The sequence below is a fragment of the Salvelinus sp. IW2-2015 genome, linkage group LG23 (assembly GCF_002910315.2).
Source record: "Salvelinus sp. IW2-2015 linkage group LG23, ASM291031v2, whole genome shotgun sequence".
Classification (NCBI taxonomy): domain Eukaryota; kingdom Metazoa; phylum Chordata; class Actinopteri; order Salmoniformes; family Salmonidae; genus Salvelinus; species Salvelinus sp. IW2-2015.
In genome coordinates this window covers 38,076,612-38,093,517 of record NC_036863.1, presented here as the reverse complement: position 1 = coordinate 38,093,517, position 16,906 = coordinate 38,076,612, and the positions used below count along the sequence as shown (strand labels likewise).

Here is a 16,906-nt window from a genome sequence, read left to right as displayed (position 1 = left end):
AGGAAAAGTWWWWAAAAATTACGASAGGAAATGTTGATTTCCTTTCAAATTGAATTTGATGTTTTGCCAGGAAACAAAGATAACAATGCCACACCCCCTCTATAAAAAGCAAGCGTGTATCTTAGCAACAGTATGAGAAGGCTTTCTGCTGCGTTTGCCATGTTCCAGTAAGGCTGTGAGTGACATTCAGACGATGACCCTCCTCCTGTGGGGTTGAAGCTGTTCTCCATGTGTCTGTCGTCTGTTAACGTGTGTCTGTGAAGTCCTKTATGTGTTTTTTGTCCATCCTTTTCAAAGCTACCGTCTAGTGCATGTGGATATGGACATTTAGCTGTGGTCTCGTTTTGTCAAGTTGGCGTTTTGTCAAGTTGGCGCAATACATGCATGGCTTCTAGGAATCGTTGTGGCCATGTGTCCTGACTGCCGTGTGTCTTGGATGACAGGGTTCTGAGTCCGACTCTGTGAATGGTCCGGGGAGAGACAGCGGGCTGGCGTCTTCACGCCTGGACCCGTCTGCCACGCTACCCAGCAAGGGAGATGACGCTGGCACAGAYGCCATGGAAGGCCTGCTCTACCGCAAGCAGGAGATGGAGACCCACGCCAAGAGGGCAGCTAGCAGGTGAGATACCGCGACGGGAGTTGGGCATGGAGGGGCGTCTTGGAGTGAGCGTGTACCCTGAAGGGTAAATGGAGAGCYCTAGGTTATATAGACTCCGTCTGTTGAAGTTTGGTATTAATACGAGCAAAAACAACACCAACAACATAAGTTAGATGTAGGATTTTTGGAGTGTCTATTCTTTTGATGAAGAAAATAGCCTTTTGTGTGTCGCCATGAACTCTTTGATGTCCCTAACCTTTTCAGGCGCATGCCTGCATGCCTTCCGCCAACAGCTTCTCTCTCTCTTCCCATAGGTCCTGGCAGAATGTGTACTGCGTTCTGCGTAAGGGCAGCCTTGGCTTCTACAAGGACCAGAAGAGCGCCTCCAACGGGATCCCCTACCACGGAGAAGTCCCCATCAGCCTGGGAGAGGCTGTGTGTGAGGTGGCGCACGGCTACAAGAAGAGGAAACACGTCTTCAAGCTACGGTGAGAGAGAGGAAACACGACGGTTTGAATAGAGAATAGTCTTGTAAATAAAATTGTGATGTGCATCTATACTGACCCGGCTTTTCTCTTGTGCAGGCTAGGGGATGGTAAGGAGTTCCTGTTCCAAGCTAAAGATGAGGTGAGTGTCACATTTCAACCCAAACAAGATTCTGATGCTCCTCTGGTGTTTTCCTCCTCCTGAGGACTAACCCTGCGTTTGTCTGTCCCAGCCGGAGATGGCCTCGTGGATCCACTCCATTCATAGCTCCATCCCAGCAGGGGGGTCAGGAGACCGCTCCCCCGGAGGCCCCAGGGTCCTGAGCCGAGCCATGACTATGCCCCCCATCTCCCCTAGCTCAGCRGASGCTGCMGGGGTCACCATGCGCAACAAGGAGGGCAAGGAGAAGGACCGCGAAAAGAGGTTCAGCTTCTTTGGCAAGAAGAAATAAAACGTCTGGAGAATAACAACATCAAGGAAAATGATATTTGTCGAAATTCCACCAAACTGAAACGGGCAGAAAGGAAAACAGTCTTGTGGCATAAACGCATCGCTCTCAGCCTTGGTCCTGAGGAGTTTGTCAACAACTATGTGGCACACACAGAGCTTGYTCTTTCTCCCTCTCTTTTTCCATTTGTCTTCTCTTTCCCTCTATCGCTCTTTCCCTTTCTCACATTAGATTCATCCTACCAATGTAAGCCATTGTCTATAGCGTCAATGGCATTTTCAGACAAGAAGCTGGGTTTGTTGATCAGTCACACTAATAAGAACTCTTTGACCTCATCGCTGGGGGGAACCAAGGTGTTTGTGGGGAGATGAGAGGCAGGGGTGGTTAGCATTGGCAGAGCCAAGAGGCTATGAGGCCCCTAAGAGTCAATTCTCTTCCATTCACCCACATTGGATTCTGTTTTAAAATTAGTTCTTCCTCAACCAGTTTTTAGATGGGTAATATGCTCTAATGCTGTTTTACCAATAAAAGAGAGCCCATGGACCACGGTAGAGGGTGCTGTCCCCTCACGTCCCCTCTCCCAGTCTCTCTCTCCCCCCCTCCTTGGRAAGGACCACATCATTTTTGGGACGTTGGCGTTATTAACGTTACCAATAATTATTGTTGTTATTATAATTATAATTTATCTTTTTGCTGTTGCAAGCTTGAGGGGGATAAAAAGGAAGTTATTTAAAGAGTATGTCAGTGGATGTATTGAGTCATGTTGCGAAACAACAATTTGGTTTAATTCACGGGACCACGTTGGTCTCGTTTCTGTTTGTATCGTTTTCAGTTTGAGGTGGGTTTTTTCTTTTTAAGAAAGCTCAGTAAATTTTAGCAGTGTGCRGTTAAGTGATTTTCACCAGTGCAGAATGATAGATATATTTGTGTGGTGGTTTTATTTTAACTTGGAATTGTACCTGTTTGATTTTGTTCTTCTGCGGGATTATTTCTCCTTTGATTGTGAGTTTCCTTGTTTCTTTTTGAAGCAGAGAGGTTTAGTTTTCTAGTGAGAGTTGTGGTGCTGTGGGTTTTGCACGTTTCTGTTCTAAATCAGACGTGTCCAGTTGGATGCTGCTTTTCTGACTTCACACACAGGTAAACACACACACACACACACACAGATAAACACTCACTTAAATAAGTTGTTGGGATGGCTTTCTAGAAGTATTCTTAAAATGTAGATGACAATATGCTAATGAATGAATTAAACGTTCCTCCTAGATGGTTTCAAGACTTCCGTTTCACTCTTCCCTCACCACCTCCTGTCTGTTGTTTTGGTATGTGATGGCAGAGGGGCACGTTAACACTGCCAGTGCCAAACACTAGAGAGGATTGTAAGCAGAAGCACATCCATGTGGCATGGGGGGTCATTACAGGTGGGTTAGGGTCGGGGCGCTGAGGGGGGATGATGAGAGTAGAGGATCAGAAGGTGATGTGCTGGACGAGGGAGAGGACGAGTACTGAGCCTTACTGCAGCCCACAGACTTAAGARCCCTTTATTAGCCCAGTCGTTCCTTGAATAGCGCTTAATCACAAAGGGAGCTTTTTCRCTCACGTAACAAATCTCCGAATGTGCCCCTTGGCGTTGACGCGGCGTACGTCTATGGATTCTGTACCCAGGTACCGTAGGGCACATGGAGACAGGCCCAGCCGCAACAGCGATTGAAGGAAGTGAAATGCAGGCAAAGCTCGGTTGGATTGGAAGAGGCGTAACCATGGATCGCTTTCCTCACTTGATGGTAAACGATAGAGAGAATAGACTTAAGGTGTTTTGCCGGAGAGCTTTGAGCTCCTCCGTGTGTGGCATGACCTCRTGTAGGATTGTACCTGTATGTGTCTCATTGTTGTCTCCAATTCTCACCTAGTTAGATTTTCTAGGTACATGAGATTTCCCCGTAAGCGTTGTATGGCATGATACCATGAAGCCCATGCTGTGGAGGGTGGAGTATTACACAGGAATGCACAGGTGTATCATTAGCAGTTTGGAAAGAATTCACAAATGGGCAARAAGAAAATGGTTAAATGATATTAAATGACAGTAAAGATGACTTTGATACGTAGATAGGGAGTCCTGGCACAGTGAGTGATTTTATTTCCTTGTCTGAGACGAGTGGAAGTTTTTCCTGTATAAGACGGCTCTAAACATGGCAGAATCCTGGAGCCTCAATTCTTGCGGGCAATGGTCTGTTACTCAATGATAGGCTTATCTGGGGTGAGGGTGTGGCGTATCAAAGCCCTGTTAGGTTATTGTATGACCGATGGCTCACCCTAAACCAGAGATGGAAAGAACAGGTGGCTGGCTAAGTGTCAGAAATGTGCMGCTTTCCAACAGGCAAGACTATTGAACTATTGGCCTTTCAGTCCAATACAGTTGGTGTGATTTGGGGTAAATAAGTAAGAGTTGACCCATAATACCTGAGGCTGTAGAATATGCAGTTGACTGCTTTGTCTGCCTTGATTTGTATCCCAGCTGTGAGCCTGAGCTATTGGTCTCAGCCGAATGCACTGAGCTGAACCTCTGGCTCCTTAATCACAGTTCAAAGCCCTCTGACCTGTTCAATGAGGCAACAAATGAAAAAGGTCAGCGATGCTCCGAGTAGAACGGAGTGAGCCTTGCTCTGTCAATATTCACTGTGACAAACTACTACCAGGGCAGCCAGTGCTGGATCGGCCACAGCACTTCAACAAGTAGCTTGTGTAGCCCTCTACTGGGCGCACTGCTCCCACAGTGACCCAGTTGAAGACACGAGCAGGTTCCCCAGGCCCATTTGAGGTCTCTGAAGATGAGTCTAGCGCTGTATGTTCTAGTATAACTTCTTATGAATGTTTATGGCTCAGAAGGTGAGTTGGCCAAATTGGTCATGTGATGCAAAAGGACATGTTACTTGGAGCCACTATTTCACATACTTTACAAACATACACACTACCTTTCTCTCCTCTCCCTGTCTGTCTCGCTCTCTCACACACACACACACACACACACACTCTGATATACAAAGGTAGAATGACTCTGGCCTTCCAGCCAAGCAGAAATATGTGGAGCTGGTTGTGAGTTGGTTCCAGACTTGGGTTGTTGTTCAGTCTCCGTGTGTTACTGGTGAGCTTTGACCAGAAAAGGATTGTATTATTGAGGGTGTTGAGAGAGGGTTTTGGGGGGTTTTAAAAGTTAAAGTGGAACAACTAAAAAGTTATCGTGGTCTCTTATTTGAAGAGGAAACGAAATGCAGTATAAATTAACCAGAGGACTGATGGCAAATTTGAGCTTCCTTTTTCTAGAGTTAGACAGCAGATGTGCTGTCTCGCGGGGTTCTTGTACTTTCTCATCCAGTGGTCTGATCTGTTCTGCAGCGTTTGATAAGCCTGTTCACCCACTCTCATTTCGAATTTCTTTGAAGAATCTAARTTCCTTCTTCTGTGACTTAACTAATTCCGAGTTAATACCACTGCTATGATTTATTATTATTGCTACTGTTATTACTACTACTGTTACTCCTGTTACTTATTACTTTAACTAGAACTGCTGTCCATTTTTCAGGTATGTGTCTGTAATACCAGACCCTTCCACAAGATGTCAGTGTGCAGTGGAGCATTTTCATTACAGATTGAAAATAATGTTTGTTGACTTGTATCTTCATATTAGGAATAATAAAACATGGTTTAAAAGAAAACAACGAAGTACAGCTGTGGTGTTATTTCTTATTTCTGTCATTTTGTTGTCGGTGATCATCACTGTGTTTTGATGGTAGTAGATTTCTCAAAAGTTATCCACGTGTAAAAAGCGAATGTATTCTATACAATTGTGTTCGTGGAGTTMTAGTCCCTGAGCTCTTCCGTGACCAGCCTGTGTGGAAAGGGGTGGACAGGGTCTGTGTGGAGATGCATAGTGCCCAGGTGAGGCTGACAACTTCTGTAACCGAAATAGCAGTTATTTTTGATTGGGTGTGCATTCTGTGCTATATACAAGCTCAAAGTATTGGGACAGTGACCTATTTTKTTGTTGTTGTGGCTCTGTACTTCAGCACAAATATCATACCCACAAGACATGCTAACCTCTCAATACATAACGGGAGGTTAGCATTTTTGGTGGGGGTATGATATTTGTGCATCTAACTTTATCACTCATCATTATTCACGATTTCGTTCAGGATTATCCATATTCATGGCAGCATCCACATTAATGTAGAAGTGTTTAGAAACATGATATTCTTATTTACAATAGAAGTCGCTACAAAATGACACTACATTATTTACCTTTAATTTCTTTTGGCCACAGAATTATCTGAAACAACCAAAACAAACAGCAAATGCATCAAGTCACAAGCTTGATGTAGTCATTGTTTGCTTTGAATATGGGACCAAATTCTTAACTTTTTAGTACTTTAATACACATATAACTGAATTTGTTCCAATACTTTTGGTCCCCTAAAATGAGGGGGTCTATGTACAAAAAGTGTGGTAATTTGTAAACAGTTCACCTCAAATTAAATCTGACATTCTACACTTTAACCTCCTGGTCATTGTATCATTTCAAATCCAAAGTACTGGAGTAGAAAGCCAACTGTCTACTGTATAAAAAAAAAATACAAATAAAATGGGTCACTGTCCCAATACTTTTTTAGCTCACCATGTATTTCTTCTGATTGGACTTTGGTAAAACCAAAGTTGTCTGTGTGCTTTTAAGGTGCAGACCTGGAAAAATAGTCATATCCTTTAAGCGTATGACGCAGACAGCAGAGGGAGGAAAGGGATTTGGGATATATCCTGTTTTACGTTGGCTGGACTGGAACAAACAGCTCTGTAAAAAAAAAATTTTTTTTAAGTACTTATTACTCTTGATTTTCTTTAACTTGGCTGCACATWCCCTGCTCCGTGTACTCTTGTAGTRGTGTCTGGAGCACTCAGATCATTTTCAATGGACGTCAGAGTCCCAGGTTAGAGGTCTTTATCAGCTGAACTGTTGCTCTTCGCGGTCTYCTCCACAAAAACCTCCAATAGAAACGTCCTACTGCAGGTGTTTGTGGGGAAGAGCAGGAGCTGAGTTTGTTTGATCATAGTTACAGTAGTAGTAGGGGTCTGTATAAGATGTCAGCTTGCTCAGTTGATATCTTCTTTAACTCTACCAATAGACCAGTGTTAATTAATTGGACGATTTCTATTTTGAGTAAGCAAATGAAGACCTCCTCATTCTCTGCTTCATAACTCTAATGCAAAGAGGAGGCTTAACGGCGTGTACATGGTGTGTTGTAAGAGCTTACGGGCATGATATAARCTAATCTAAATAGTAACGGTCGCTTTTCCATCTTCATTCTTTCTGTTAAAGACGTGTCAATGGCCATAACGACCTCAAATAATCAAGTGCCTTGGAAACTAGCTACAATATATTGAGGGACATTTAAAAGAGCACAGCCCCCCTTCATTTAGCTCCCCACTTTATAAACCTATCAATAGCCTGTTACCCAGCGACCGTTAAAGCTCCTAGAGAAAAGACAAGGAGGTCACAGTGCTTTCGAAGCATTCAGCGCTCCCAAGAAAAWTGTCTTTGGCATGTTAGCCTACTGATCAGCCTAATATCAACATTTAAAAACTTGAACCTGATTACAAAAGAAAACATGAGACATTTTGTCTAACGGAGCTAAAAAAAGGAATAAGTTGAGTAAGTTGTCTAACTCTTGTTTTTCATACCTTYGTGAAATGTTGACGATGGGAATGCGTCCACTCTGGCCTGGTTTTGAACTCAGGATCCTATTCAATCAAACTGGTAGCCAAGTTCATTAAGTGAATCATACATAATGTTCCTTGAGTGCTTTGACAAAGCATATGTGATTTAAGCAGTTCGTTTTTACATTTTTTATTATCATCTCACACTGAAAACATTGTTTTCTTGAGTATAAATAGATTTATGCATTCTTGCAGTGATATAAAATGTGTTTTTGATTTACCAGAAACCTAGTGAATAACTTGGGTTGAATTGGGTCCTTAATCACTTATACTTTATCTCTAGGAAGCAAAAAGCTGTGGGCATGTGTTGCAAGACTCTTTTTCTTAAGCCCTCGTGCATTATGCATGACAGAAAGGCAAGGACTGGGTTGGGGGCCTGAGCACAGTCTGAAGACAGTGGTGCTGAAAGTGCACTTGTCTTTTTTCGGCTTAACAAACTGAAGGACATGGTGGGAAAGGGACTGAAAAGATAGATCCTGAGAGGACTGAAGCTCAGGCTACCTCTTGAACACAGATTGGTGAACATTCCTAACATCTGGGCTGTATTTAGAGCTGTATGGAAAGGAGGAAGGGGAAAATACAATAGGTAGTCTGCCCTTWTCCGGAAAAGAGCTGTTCCCTCTCTACAGCCTTGTTAGTAGGCCTCTTCTCAGACTCTTTAACTAARCCATGTGTAGGCTACCCTCATATTGTATGGACAGCTTTGTTTTTACACATTATGAAATCTTTCAAAAATGGCCTGCACATGCTTTGGTAGAAGTTCAGATGTCATTCAGGGCTCCCGAGTGGCGCAGCGGTCTAAGTYACTGCATCTCAGCGCAAGAGGAGTCACTACAGTCCCTGTTTCGAATCCAGGATGTATCACATCCGGTTGTGATTGGGAGTCCCATAGGGCGGCGCACAATTGGCCCAGTGTTGGCCGGGTTCGGCCGGGGTAGGCCGTCATTGTAAACAAGAATTTGTTCTTAACTGACTTGCCTAGTTAAATAAAGGTTAAATAATTAAAATAATTAAAAAATGAATGAGTGTAATTGCACTATGCGCCTCTTATGTTCACCACGTTTGCTGTCCCTTCTAGAAGAGTACAGAGTATTGATCACTTTTCTTTTCTCATATCACGGACAATTTTTTGTTTACCCGTCACATGCTGATAGCACCTAACCGTGAGACGTTTTAAAGAAGTTTATAATTGGCTGTATCGATGTATTCACATGACCATAACCAATCGTTGGGTTGCATACTGTAGGCCTACATCGGGTCGAGATTCAAAGGGAGCAGGTAGTTCATTTACTCCGGTGGGAGCCTAGATATTGTTATAATCAGCTGCTTTATAATCAAAGAAATGTGATTATTGTAGGCCTGTGGGACTAGATATTACCTTGTGTTAATAATAGAAGCGCCAATGCAGACATTGTGACTGTATTAGAATTGCATTATCTCTGCCAATTATTAAAGTCATGCCTCCCCCCCCCCCTCTGTCCTTTACTTTCCCTAAATAAGTCTATTTAACACACATCTTGCTGGGCACAAACATTGTTTCCATGTCATTTCATCTGTGCCCAGTGGGATATGTTGTTAGAATTTCAATATCATAAACAGAATTTGAATTATAAGCAGTTTGAAAAGGACATGTCATTCCACCCTCTGCCYCTCATTCACTGTACAGCTGATGATGGCCCATCAAATCGCAACTGCACGCTAAACTCTATTGAAACAAATTTCACACRTATAATTATAGAGTTAGTCTACAGACTAGATTAAATTGACAATTGTCTGCTGGGTGACAATATTAATTGTGAAATCATATACAGTTGAAGTCGRAAGTTTACATACACTTAGGTTGGAGTCATTAAAACTTGTTTACTACTCCACAAATTTCTTGTGAACAAACTATAGTTTTGGCAAGTCAGTTTTTGGAGAAATGTCCTCTGGTCAGATGAAACAAAAATAAAACTGTTTGGCCACAATGACCATCGTTATGTTCGGAGGAAAAAGGGGGAGGCTTGCAAGCTGAAGAACAYCATCCCAACTGTGAAGCACGGGGTGGCAGCATCATGTTGTGGGAGTGCTTTGCTGCAGGAGGGACTGGTCCACTTCACAAAATAGATGGCATTATGAGGAATGAAAATGATGTGGATATATTGAAGCAACATCTCAAGACATCAGTCAGGAAGTTGAAGCTGGTCTAAAAATGGGTCTTCCAAATGGACAATGACCCCAAGCATACTTCCAAAGTTGTGGCAAAATGGCTTAAGGACAACAAAGTCAAGGTATTGAATTAGAAAGCCCTGACCTCAATCCTATAGAAAATTTGTTGTCAGAACTGAAAAAGCGTGTGCGAGCTAGGGGGATTACAAACCTGACTCAGTTACACCAGCTCTGTCAGGAGGAATGGGCCAAAATTCACCCAACTTATTGTCTGAAGCTTGTGGAAGGCAACCCGAAATGTTTGACCCAAGTTAAACAATTTAAAGGCAATGCTACCAAATACTAATTGAGTGTATGTAAACTTCTGACCCACTGGGAATGTGATGAAATAAATAAATAATTCTCTCTACTATTATTCTGACATTTCACATTCTTAAAATAAAGTGGTGATMCTAACTGACATAAGACAGGAAATTTTGCTAGGATTAAATGTCAGGAATTGTGAAAAACTGAGTTTAAATGTATTTGGCTAAGGTGTATGTAAACGTCCGACTTCAACTGTATGAAGAGATGGGCCAGGGCAGCTTGGAATTGACACAGAGGAAGGGGAAACAGATCACCAAAAAGTGACTTTTTCAAATCTTCCTACAGTCACATGCAGGTAAGACGTTTAGATTTTTATGTAGTATCAGCAGATTCTGAGGTTTCCAAAACACTTCCATTTTGCCAAACAGACCTAACTCTCAAAATTCAAGAGATGATTTCAAAATATAACTTTCTACAAGAATAACTGCTGTTCCATGTGCCCCCACAAGTGATGAGCACACAGCACTATATACCCCTGTYTACTACGACTAGTAAGATAATACAAAAAAAAGTGTATTCTAATGTTACCCATGACCTTAATAAACACAACCAAATGATTATGAAATGTTGGCTATTAGACTGTTAGAATGTCAAAATGATTGGTCATTGGCTCAGAACGGGATGGYTCGAGGCCGGGCTTTTCTAGGAACATCTTAGCTGCTGACCACATCAGATTTTAGAATGACATAGTATAGACTGATGCCTTTTGTGGGGGTTGCATGGCAGTCTTTTATGGTTTCATGTGTGATTGGCACAGGCAGTGCCGTTTCTAGGCATAAGCGACATAAGCAGCTGCTTAGGGCCCTGCGGCTGCTAGGGGGCCCMCAACGCCCCAAAAATGTAAGTCAGTCGGGGTCTCAACTTACTGTTACTGTTAGGGTAGTAGAATACACMATTTTGAAATGTGGTAGTCCATCAGCAGTTATCTTCTTGTTATGTCAGTCACTGACAGTCACTCGATTAGCCCATGTCAGTTAACATTTTATAGATAGCTGGCTAGACTAACTTACCTAGCAATGTAAACCTTGTAGTATTCATGGCCGCATTACTAACCRGGCACACAAGGCACGTGCCCAGGGGCCCTGATCTCTAGAGAGTGCCGGTTGATTGTGTTATTCACTCCCACTCAGATATCATATTAACATGGCATAAGTTATGGCAAAATGTGTACAATTGCAGGAAATTAGKTTTAAAACTGCAAAAATCTCTCTGGTCCATGGAAAAATTGGTAGAATTCCAGAARAATTGCTTTAAAACTCAACATTTTCTGTATGGCCCATGGCAAGTGTGTAGAATTGCAGGACRTTAAAGATGCAGTCCGTGATCTTAAGCACTTACAAATTCATAAAATATTGTACAAATTGGAATTCGCAACATATCATACGAAATGGATGACGAAATGGATGACGTAGTAGGCCAACACAATTGTGCACAATTTYCAGGGACCTGTTTGGCTCTTGAGCACTACTTTCAGAACTAATGACTGAAATTATACAAAACCTCTAGCATCACTAACTTTAAGCTGCACATTTTTCTCTCCACAGCCAAGAGGGGTGCCACTAAAATGTTTTGCCCACGAGGTGAGGGGGCMCCCCAACCAAATCTCTCTTAGGGACCGGTCCCAGAAAAAGCTAGAAACGGCCCTGGGGACAAATATGTGTTAATTAATAGCTCTCCAAAGCCAAGTCCCCTCTGCCAGAAAGGGGTGGGATGTTCCATAGATAATAACAGGGTGTAACCGCTAGTCAGTGTGCACGCTGCTGTGCTTGTACATGTGAAYGGTGACGGAAGCACATATGATGTGTTTGAATTTGCAGCAACAAAGTAGCCATATAATCCAACAGAGAAGTATAAACCCTGTCTGGAGTACAGCTCTTTTGGGGATTGTTCTCTGAGAGTTTTCGCTTTTCTAATCATCGGCCGTTTGGTAAGGTGATATGCGCATGGTGGGCCCTGCGCCATCCCTTAACCCAAAGGCCAGCAGATATCGATATTCAGTCGTTTCCATTTTACCGTCCCAACGCATTGTATCCAGCTGGCAATACACTCGTTAACCCGTGGACCGGTTCATACCTAAAACATTCTCCATTCAGGCTGCATAGGTATCAATTTAATCCTTACCTAGATTTAATGGTTAGAAGGCAGAAAAAAAACAGGGAAAATATGCATACTTTTTTAACGAAACACCATTTTAAACCACCATGCTAAAGTAGCTAATACCTAGGAATTCTAGCCCCAGATGTTGGGTATAGCCTTCAGCCAATCAGGTTGCAGCAGTCTTGTTTACCCCTGGCTGCATGCAGGGCACAACACCAGTTAGTAGAATAAGCTGTTATTGGTGGTGGGAAATTGTGTTTCATACAGGAAGTACACATTTTCAGTTTTTTTCTGCATTCTCGCTGTTAAATTTAGTTATTGAGGAAATCGAGGCCTTGCAGCCYGAATGGACAGTTGTTTATGTACGAACCGGTCCACGGGGGTTAGGAGTGTATTGCTTGCTGCATACAATGTGTTTGGACGGTAAGATGAAACCATCAATATCAGATCAATATCGCCATCTGCCCGCCTTTGGGCTAGCTATACCTCAAAATTGTAATACGCGAAATCCAGTGCCGGAGTTTCCGGTATGAGGACGAGAACGACAAGGGGTGTAGCGCATCTTTCGGATTCTACCATATCTGCTGCACATCATCGCTATAGCAGCCTATGGAACACGCGATCAAGTGAAGTGGTTACGTTTTGTGATGCAGGCACMTACGCATCGCCAAGCAGTGGGATTTTTTTGGCTATTTACGCAACCTTGAATAGCCGACCCCTGCTCTGGGCAGATGAGATGTTTTTGGTGAAAGTCAGGGCTGTCATAAAGGATATCGGGAAGCTGGGAGGTAAGCGGGTCTTTGGATCTATTCTACCTTCTTGAATGTTGCGCAGAGCGCCTATGATAAACCGACATGTATCCAGTAGAAATTATATAAAAGGTAGCCTAAATTATCATAGAAGAAGGTGAATAGGAGGTGTACTGCGGAAAGACTGTCGGGCGACGGTTATGTCATCTTGCCTGGAAACCAGACGTTGAACTGCATAGATTCTATGTCGGGCAAAAATTAGCGTTTGAATCAGATAAGTTTCCTCTACATGCCATAATGTTGAATACAATTATATTTCAACATATTTTACCGGTTGTCAATGCGGTGTTCCCTTTTTGGCGGTAGGAATGTGATACAATATATCAACAGGTAAGTATAACTAGGCTACATCAACTTTTCAAAGCACTGGTAGTACATTCCGATTTGTATCACCTACACCATGCGCACAAGATAAAAATACATGCTCGTGTACATGTTTACTTGGTTYTGCCTCAGGTGATAGAAATCTAAATGCACTAAGAGTGCTTTTAAAATTGTATGTAATTATACTTTCCTGTGGATATATTGTCTCATATTCCTACCGCCAAGAGGACCAACTGCATGGACAACCGGTAAAGTRCCTTTTAAAATGTAATTTTATGCAACATTGGTTTGTTGAGGTCATGAGAGGAAACTTTCCTGACTCAAACGCGCATTTAAATTTCTAAGTGGCCTACTTTCTAAGAAACTAAGTGGCCTACTTTCAGTTTTAGTGACAATGTTGAATCTGACCAAATGGGACTCGTGTATCTTATTATGAGGATTCCACATTTCTGTTAGCCCATTAGTCAACCCTTTTGGGAGTGTGTTTTGTCATACTGCAGCATATCTCTATTCTATCTAGATTAGTGGACATTTCTAACAATATAGGAAATTATTAATGTGTTGGGGTGATGAAACATTGAGAATATCGATCCTGTTCCCTTTGCTCTCTCTTCCTGGGACAGAGGTGGATTTTGGGTAATGTGCTACGAYCCTCAAATCAATTAGTTGTATATGTTTATGCAAATTCTGCTTCTCTATTGTTTACCAAACCTCACACTTTCACACTACTTTCGAGCGCTAGAGGAGTATTCCCTAATTTCTCCTTAATAGGTGAGGATTTTTTAAGTAATTGTCGGCAGGGTTCTGTTTGTATCATGAGAAAGGAATCTAAAAATGTTACCATCCAAAAATCCTTCAGCTCCACTTTCCTTGAAAGGCTCGTGAAAGCAGATGTTTTTCACTAACGCCTCCATCACACCGGCAGTGGTTACGTTTTTGTACACCAGAAGTAAATTCATTTCCAATAGAACGCTGCGTTTGCCCTGCAGCATTGCGTTGCGGTGCGTTCTGTGTGGTGCATACATCGAACAYCTGCATCAAATTGTAGGTGTAGACGGCTTGACAGAAATGGTGGCAGAAGGTGAATGTTTAACTTTTGTTGCGCACATATCCAGRWGACRCYTTCGGTGTGATCAAGACATAACACCTGACTCCTTTCAAGCATACCACAATTCTCCCGCCCTGCAGCAGTAAAATTATTTTAAACGCAGAATGAAGTTATCCCTTCAGCTGTTGAGGCCTGTTGTCTTTCACTGGCCTCCTGTGACAGAACAGTTTGAATGGTGACACTGTGAGCATTGTTCCAAAAAGCGCTTGGTTGCAGTTAACAGTATGTGCTGGGTGAACAATGTCCTTCTTAGACCTCTGACAGTGCTCTTTGTGTGAACTCGCAATGGCAGCCTGGGCCAAAAACGTTGTGACAGTATGTTTCCTGCATTATCTAACAAATGAACAAGCTTTTCAAGCGCTTCACCAAGTGTTGTGCAATCTCAGCTGTGGCAGTTAAAACTGTCTGATAAAGCCTGGTAATTTTATGGATTAAGCTCACATCTTGTGTGTTGAGGAAACAAGTTGAGACTCAAGAAGCTCCACTTTTGGACAATATGAAAGGGGCGTGTCAAAACAGACCCTTCAGATTCCTGTGTTTATTTTTCCTGTGTATAGTTGAACCTGCTTGAAAGTGATTATTACGTTTCTCAACTGGAACTGAACTTGAGGAAAATACAATGCATGATAAAATGGCAGGAAACAAAGATGTATGTGTCAACATATTGTATAACACGTGTCAAACTCATTCCACGGAGCGCCGAGTGTCTGCCGGTTCTCGCTCCTCCCTTGTACTTGATTGAATTAAGGTCAGTAATTAGTAAGGAACTCCCCTCACCTGGTTGTCTAGGTCTTAATTGAAAAGAGAAACAGGCAGTCACTAGGCCCTCTGTAGAATGAGTTTGACACCCATGTTGTACAATGACCCAGCTTCTGACACATACTTTTTACACACACCCCCCCCCCCCCCACACACACACACACACACACAAAAAAAGCAACTCTGGCTGCTTTTTTTTGGGAGATATCCAAGACATGTCACAAGATTGTCTCCACAACCTTGGCTCCTATCAACTTGATAAGTGGCGTCTCTCACAACTCAGATGGCCATTGTGTGTGAAGTAATGGCTCAGGGAAGCTGTCCCTTAACTTTGACCTTAGCTGTGCCAGTTGCTGTATCTGTGGTTGGGCTTTATAATGGTCAGCCTGCCCCCCAGACGGTTGCAGTTCAGCAGAACCGGAGCAAAATGACCTAATTAATATCATGTGACCAGTATCTTTAAACCCAGGGCTCTACCAAGATCTTGTACCTTTGTTATGTAGGCAAAGYATTCTTTAAAATATGTTTAACACTCCAGTTTGGGGAAGGACAGGCCTTGGAAACTGCTTACAATGTGAATGTGAATGTGTGCTGTGTGTTTGAGTGAATAGGCCTATATGAAAGGGGAAGAGCGAATGTGTTTTTGAGCATGTTAAATGTACATTAAGTTTAAATGCAGTATGTGTAAGTCATTATAACCTGCTGTGACCAGGGTTAAATACTATTGACCTCCGATAATGGTGATCTGTTAACTCTGACAAATGGATTTTATGGAGCCAAAGGCATTTCATTAGTCTGGTAGGCATATGTATAGCTGTTCCATACAAACACAACAGAGGATCTAAGACAAGGCTAGAATCTCATTACAATGTTTTGTCCAAACCTTTTAAGTGATTAGATAGTATCCTACTACATTATTAAATTCTAATGGTCCTGATGCTTCGTTTACCCTTCTCATTTTAATTAACTAGATTGATCGTGTGCTTTAGACCGTTGTATAGTATTCACGTACACAGTCTGGGTCCACAATGGTGCCCCTGAGAGAGGCTTCCTCACTATGGCCAAATAGAGCAGAGCGCAGCTAGGAGATGAGGCGCTGCTCTCTCCCTCTCTTTCTCTCTGTCAGTCATTATCTCCACACACCAGTCATTCAGTTGGCACTGCTTTCCCCTCTTTCTTTCTCTCTCCCCTCCTCTCTCCTTCCTTTCCTCTTCTCTGTCTCTCTCTCTCTCTCTCTCTCTGTGTTAGTTAACAATGTGTGTCTGTGCTATTGTGAGAGGCATCTGTCACCACCCAGAATGCACTCTGTTCATGCCCAGCAGAGCCCCGATCAAGTTGGTTGGACCAGCTCCTCTCGCTCTGCAACCCTGACGTCATGTGACATTATATTGTCCCGCTGGTGCCTTTTGTGGCTTCAATTCAGTATTACTCTACCATTGTATACTTTGTATGCACGTTGAGGTCAGTTATTGTGTTCCGTACGCTGGCAGAGGGGAGGCGTTGTTTTGTTTTTGTTGCAGAGTGATCTATGCACAGTAGCTGACAGCAAACGTTAAAGCAAATCCTCTGTGAGTGACTGATGCTCAGGCTCCTCCTGTGCACGCAGTGGTGCTACTGTATAGCTGCTCATAACTAAAACCTAAGAAGCTTGAGTTAATGTCAGYGGCATGCAAGTCATGCCCTCTCTCTCATTCTCCTGCTCTGCTTGGCCTTGGCCCTGTCTATCTCCTGTGTCCTCAGGGCCAAGGCCCTCACTGAGCAGCAGCACTTTAATCTGCCTCCATCAGACACCAGCCTGAYACACACACCTGCTTCACTAAAGCTCCCTAAATAGGTTTAAACCAGGTTAACCTCTCTCTCGTCCTCTAGACATGCTACTAAAAGTGTCCTCCCTTATTCACACCCTCACACATCTCCCTACCACTCCTCCGCAGTGGATCAGGATTAATTCATTCCAGGATTCATCAAAACTAGAAAAGCCTTTATTCCCGCGCTGCGTTGCC

General features: G+C 42.9%; 2 protein-coding genes across 3 annotated transcripts in view; both read left to right on the top strand.

Moving 5' to 3' along the window:
• The window catches only part of sptbn2 (spectrin, beta, non-erythrocytic 2), a 97,720-nt gene extending 92,471 nt beyond the window's left edge, over positions 1-5,249 (top strand). Inside the window, exons 35-38 of the mRNA XM_070434528.1 lie at positions 444-619; positions 913-1,086; positions 1,183-1,225; positions 1,317-5,249. Coding sequence (XP_070290629.1) covers positions 444-619; positions 913-1,086; positions 1,183-1,225; positions 1,317-1,535 — 612 coding nt within the window. The 3' untranslated portion in view covers positions 1,536-5,249. The remainder of the gene's footprint in view (positions 1-443; positions 620-912; positions 1,087-1,182; positions 1,226-1,316) is intronic.
• Positions 5,250-12,099: 6,850 nt separating this feature from the next.
• The window catches only part of LOC111950065 (cdc42 effector protein 2-like), a 140,935-nt gene continuing 136,128 nt past the window's right edge, over positions 12,100-16,906 (top strand). For both annotated transcript variants that reach the window (XR_011473981.1, XM_023967409.2), the window contains exon 1: positions 12,100-12,691. The gene's annotated coding sequence lies outside the window, so the exon portion shown is untranslated. The remainder of the gene's footprint in view (positions 12,692-16,906) is intronic.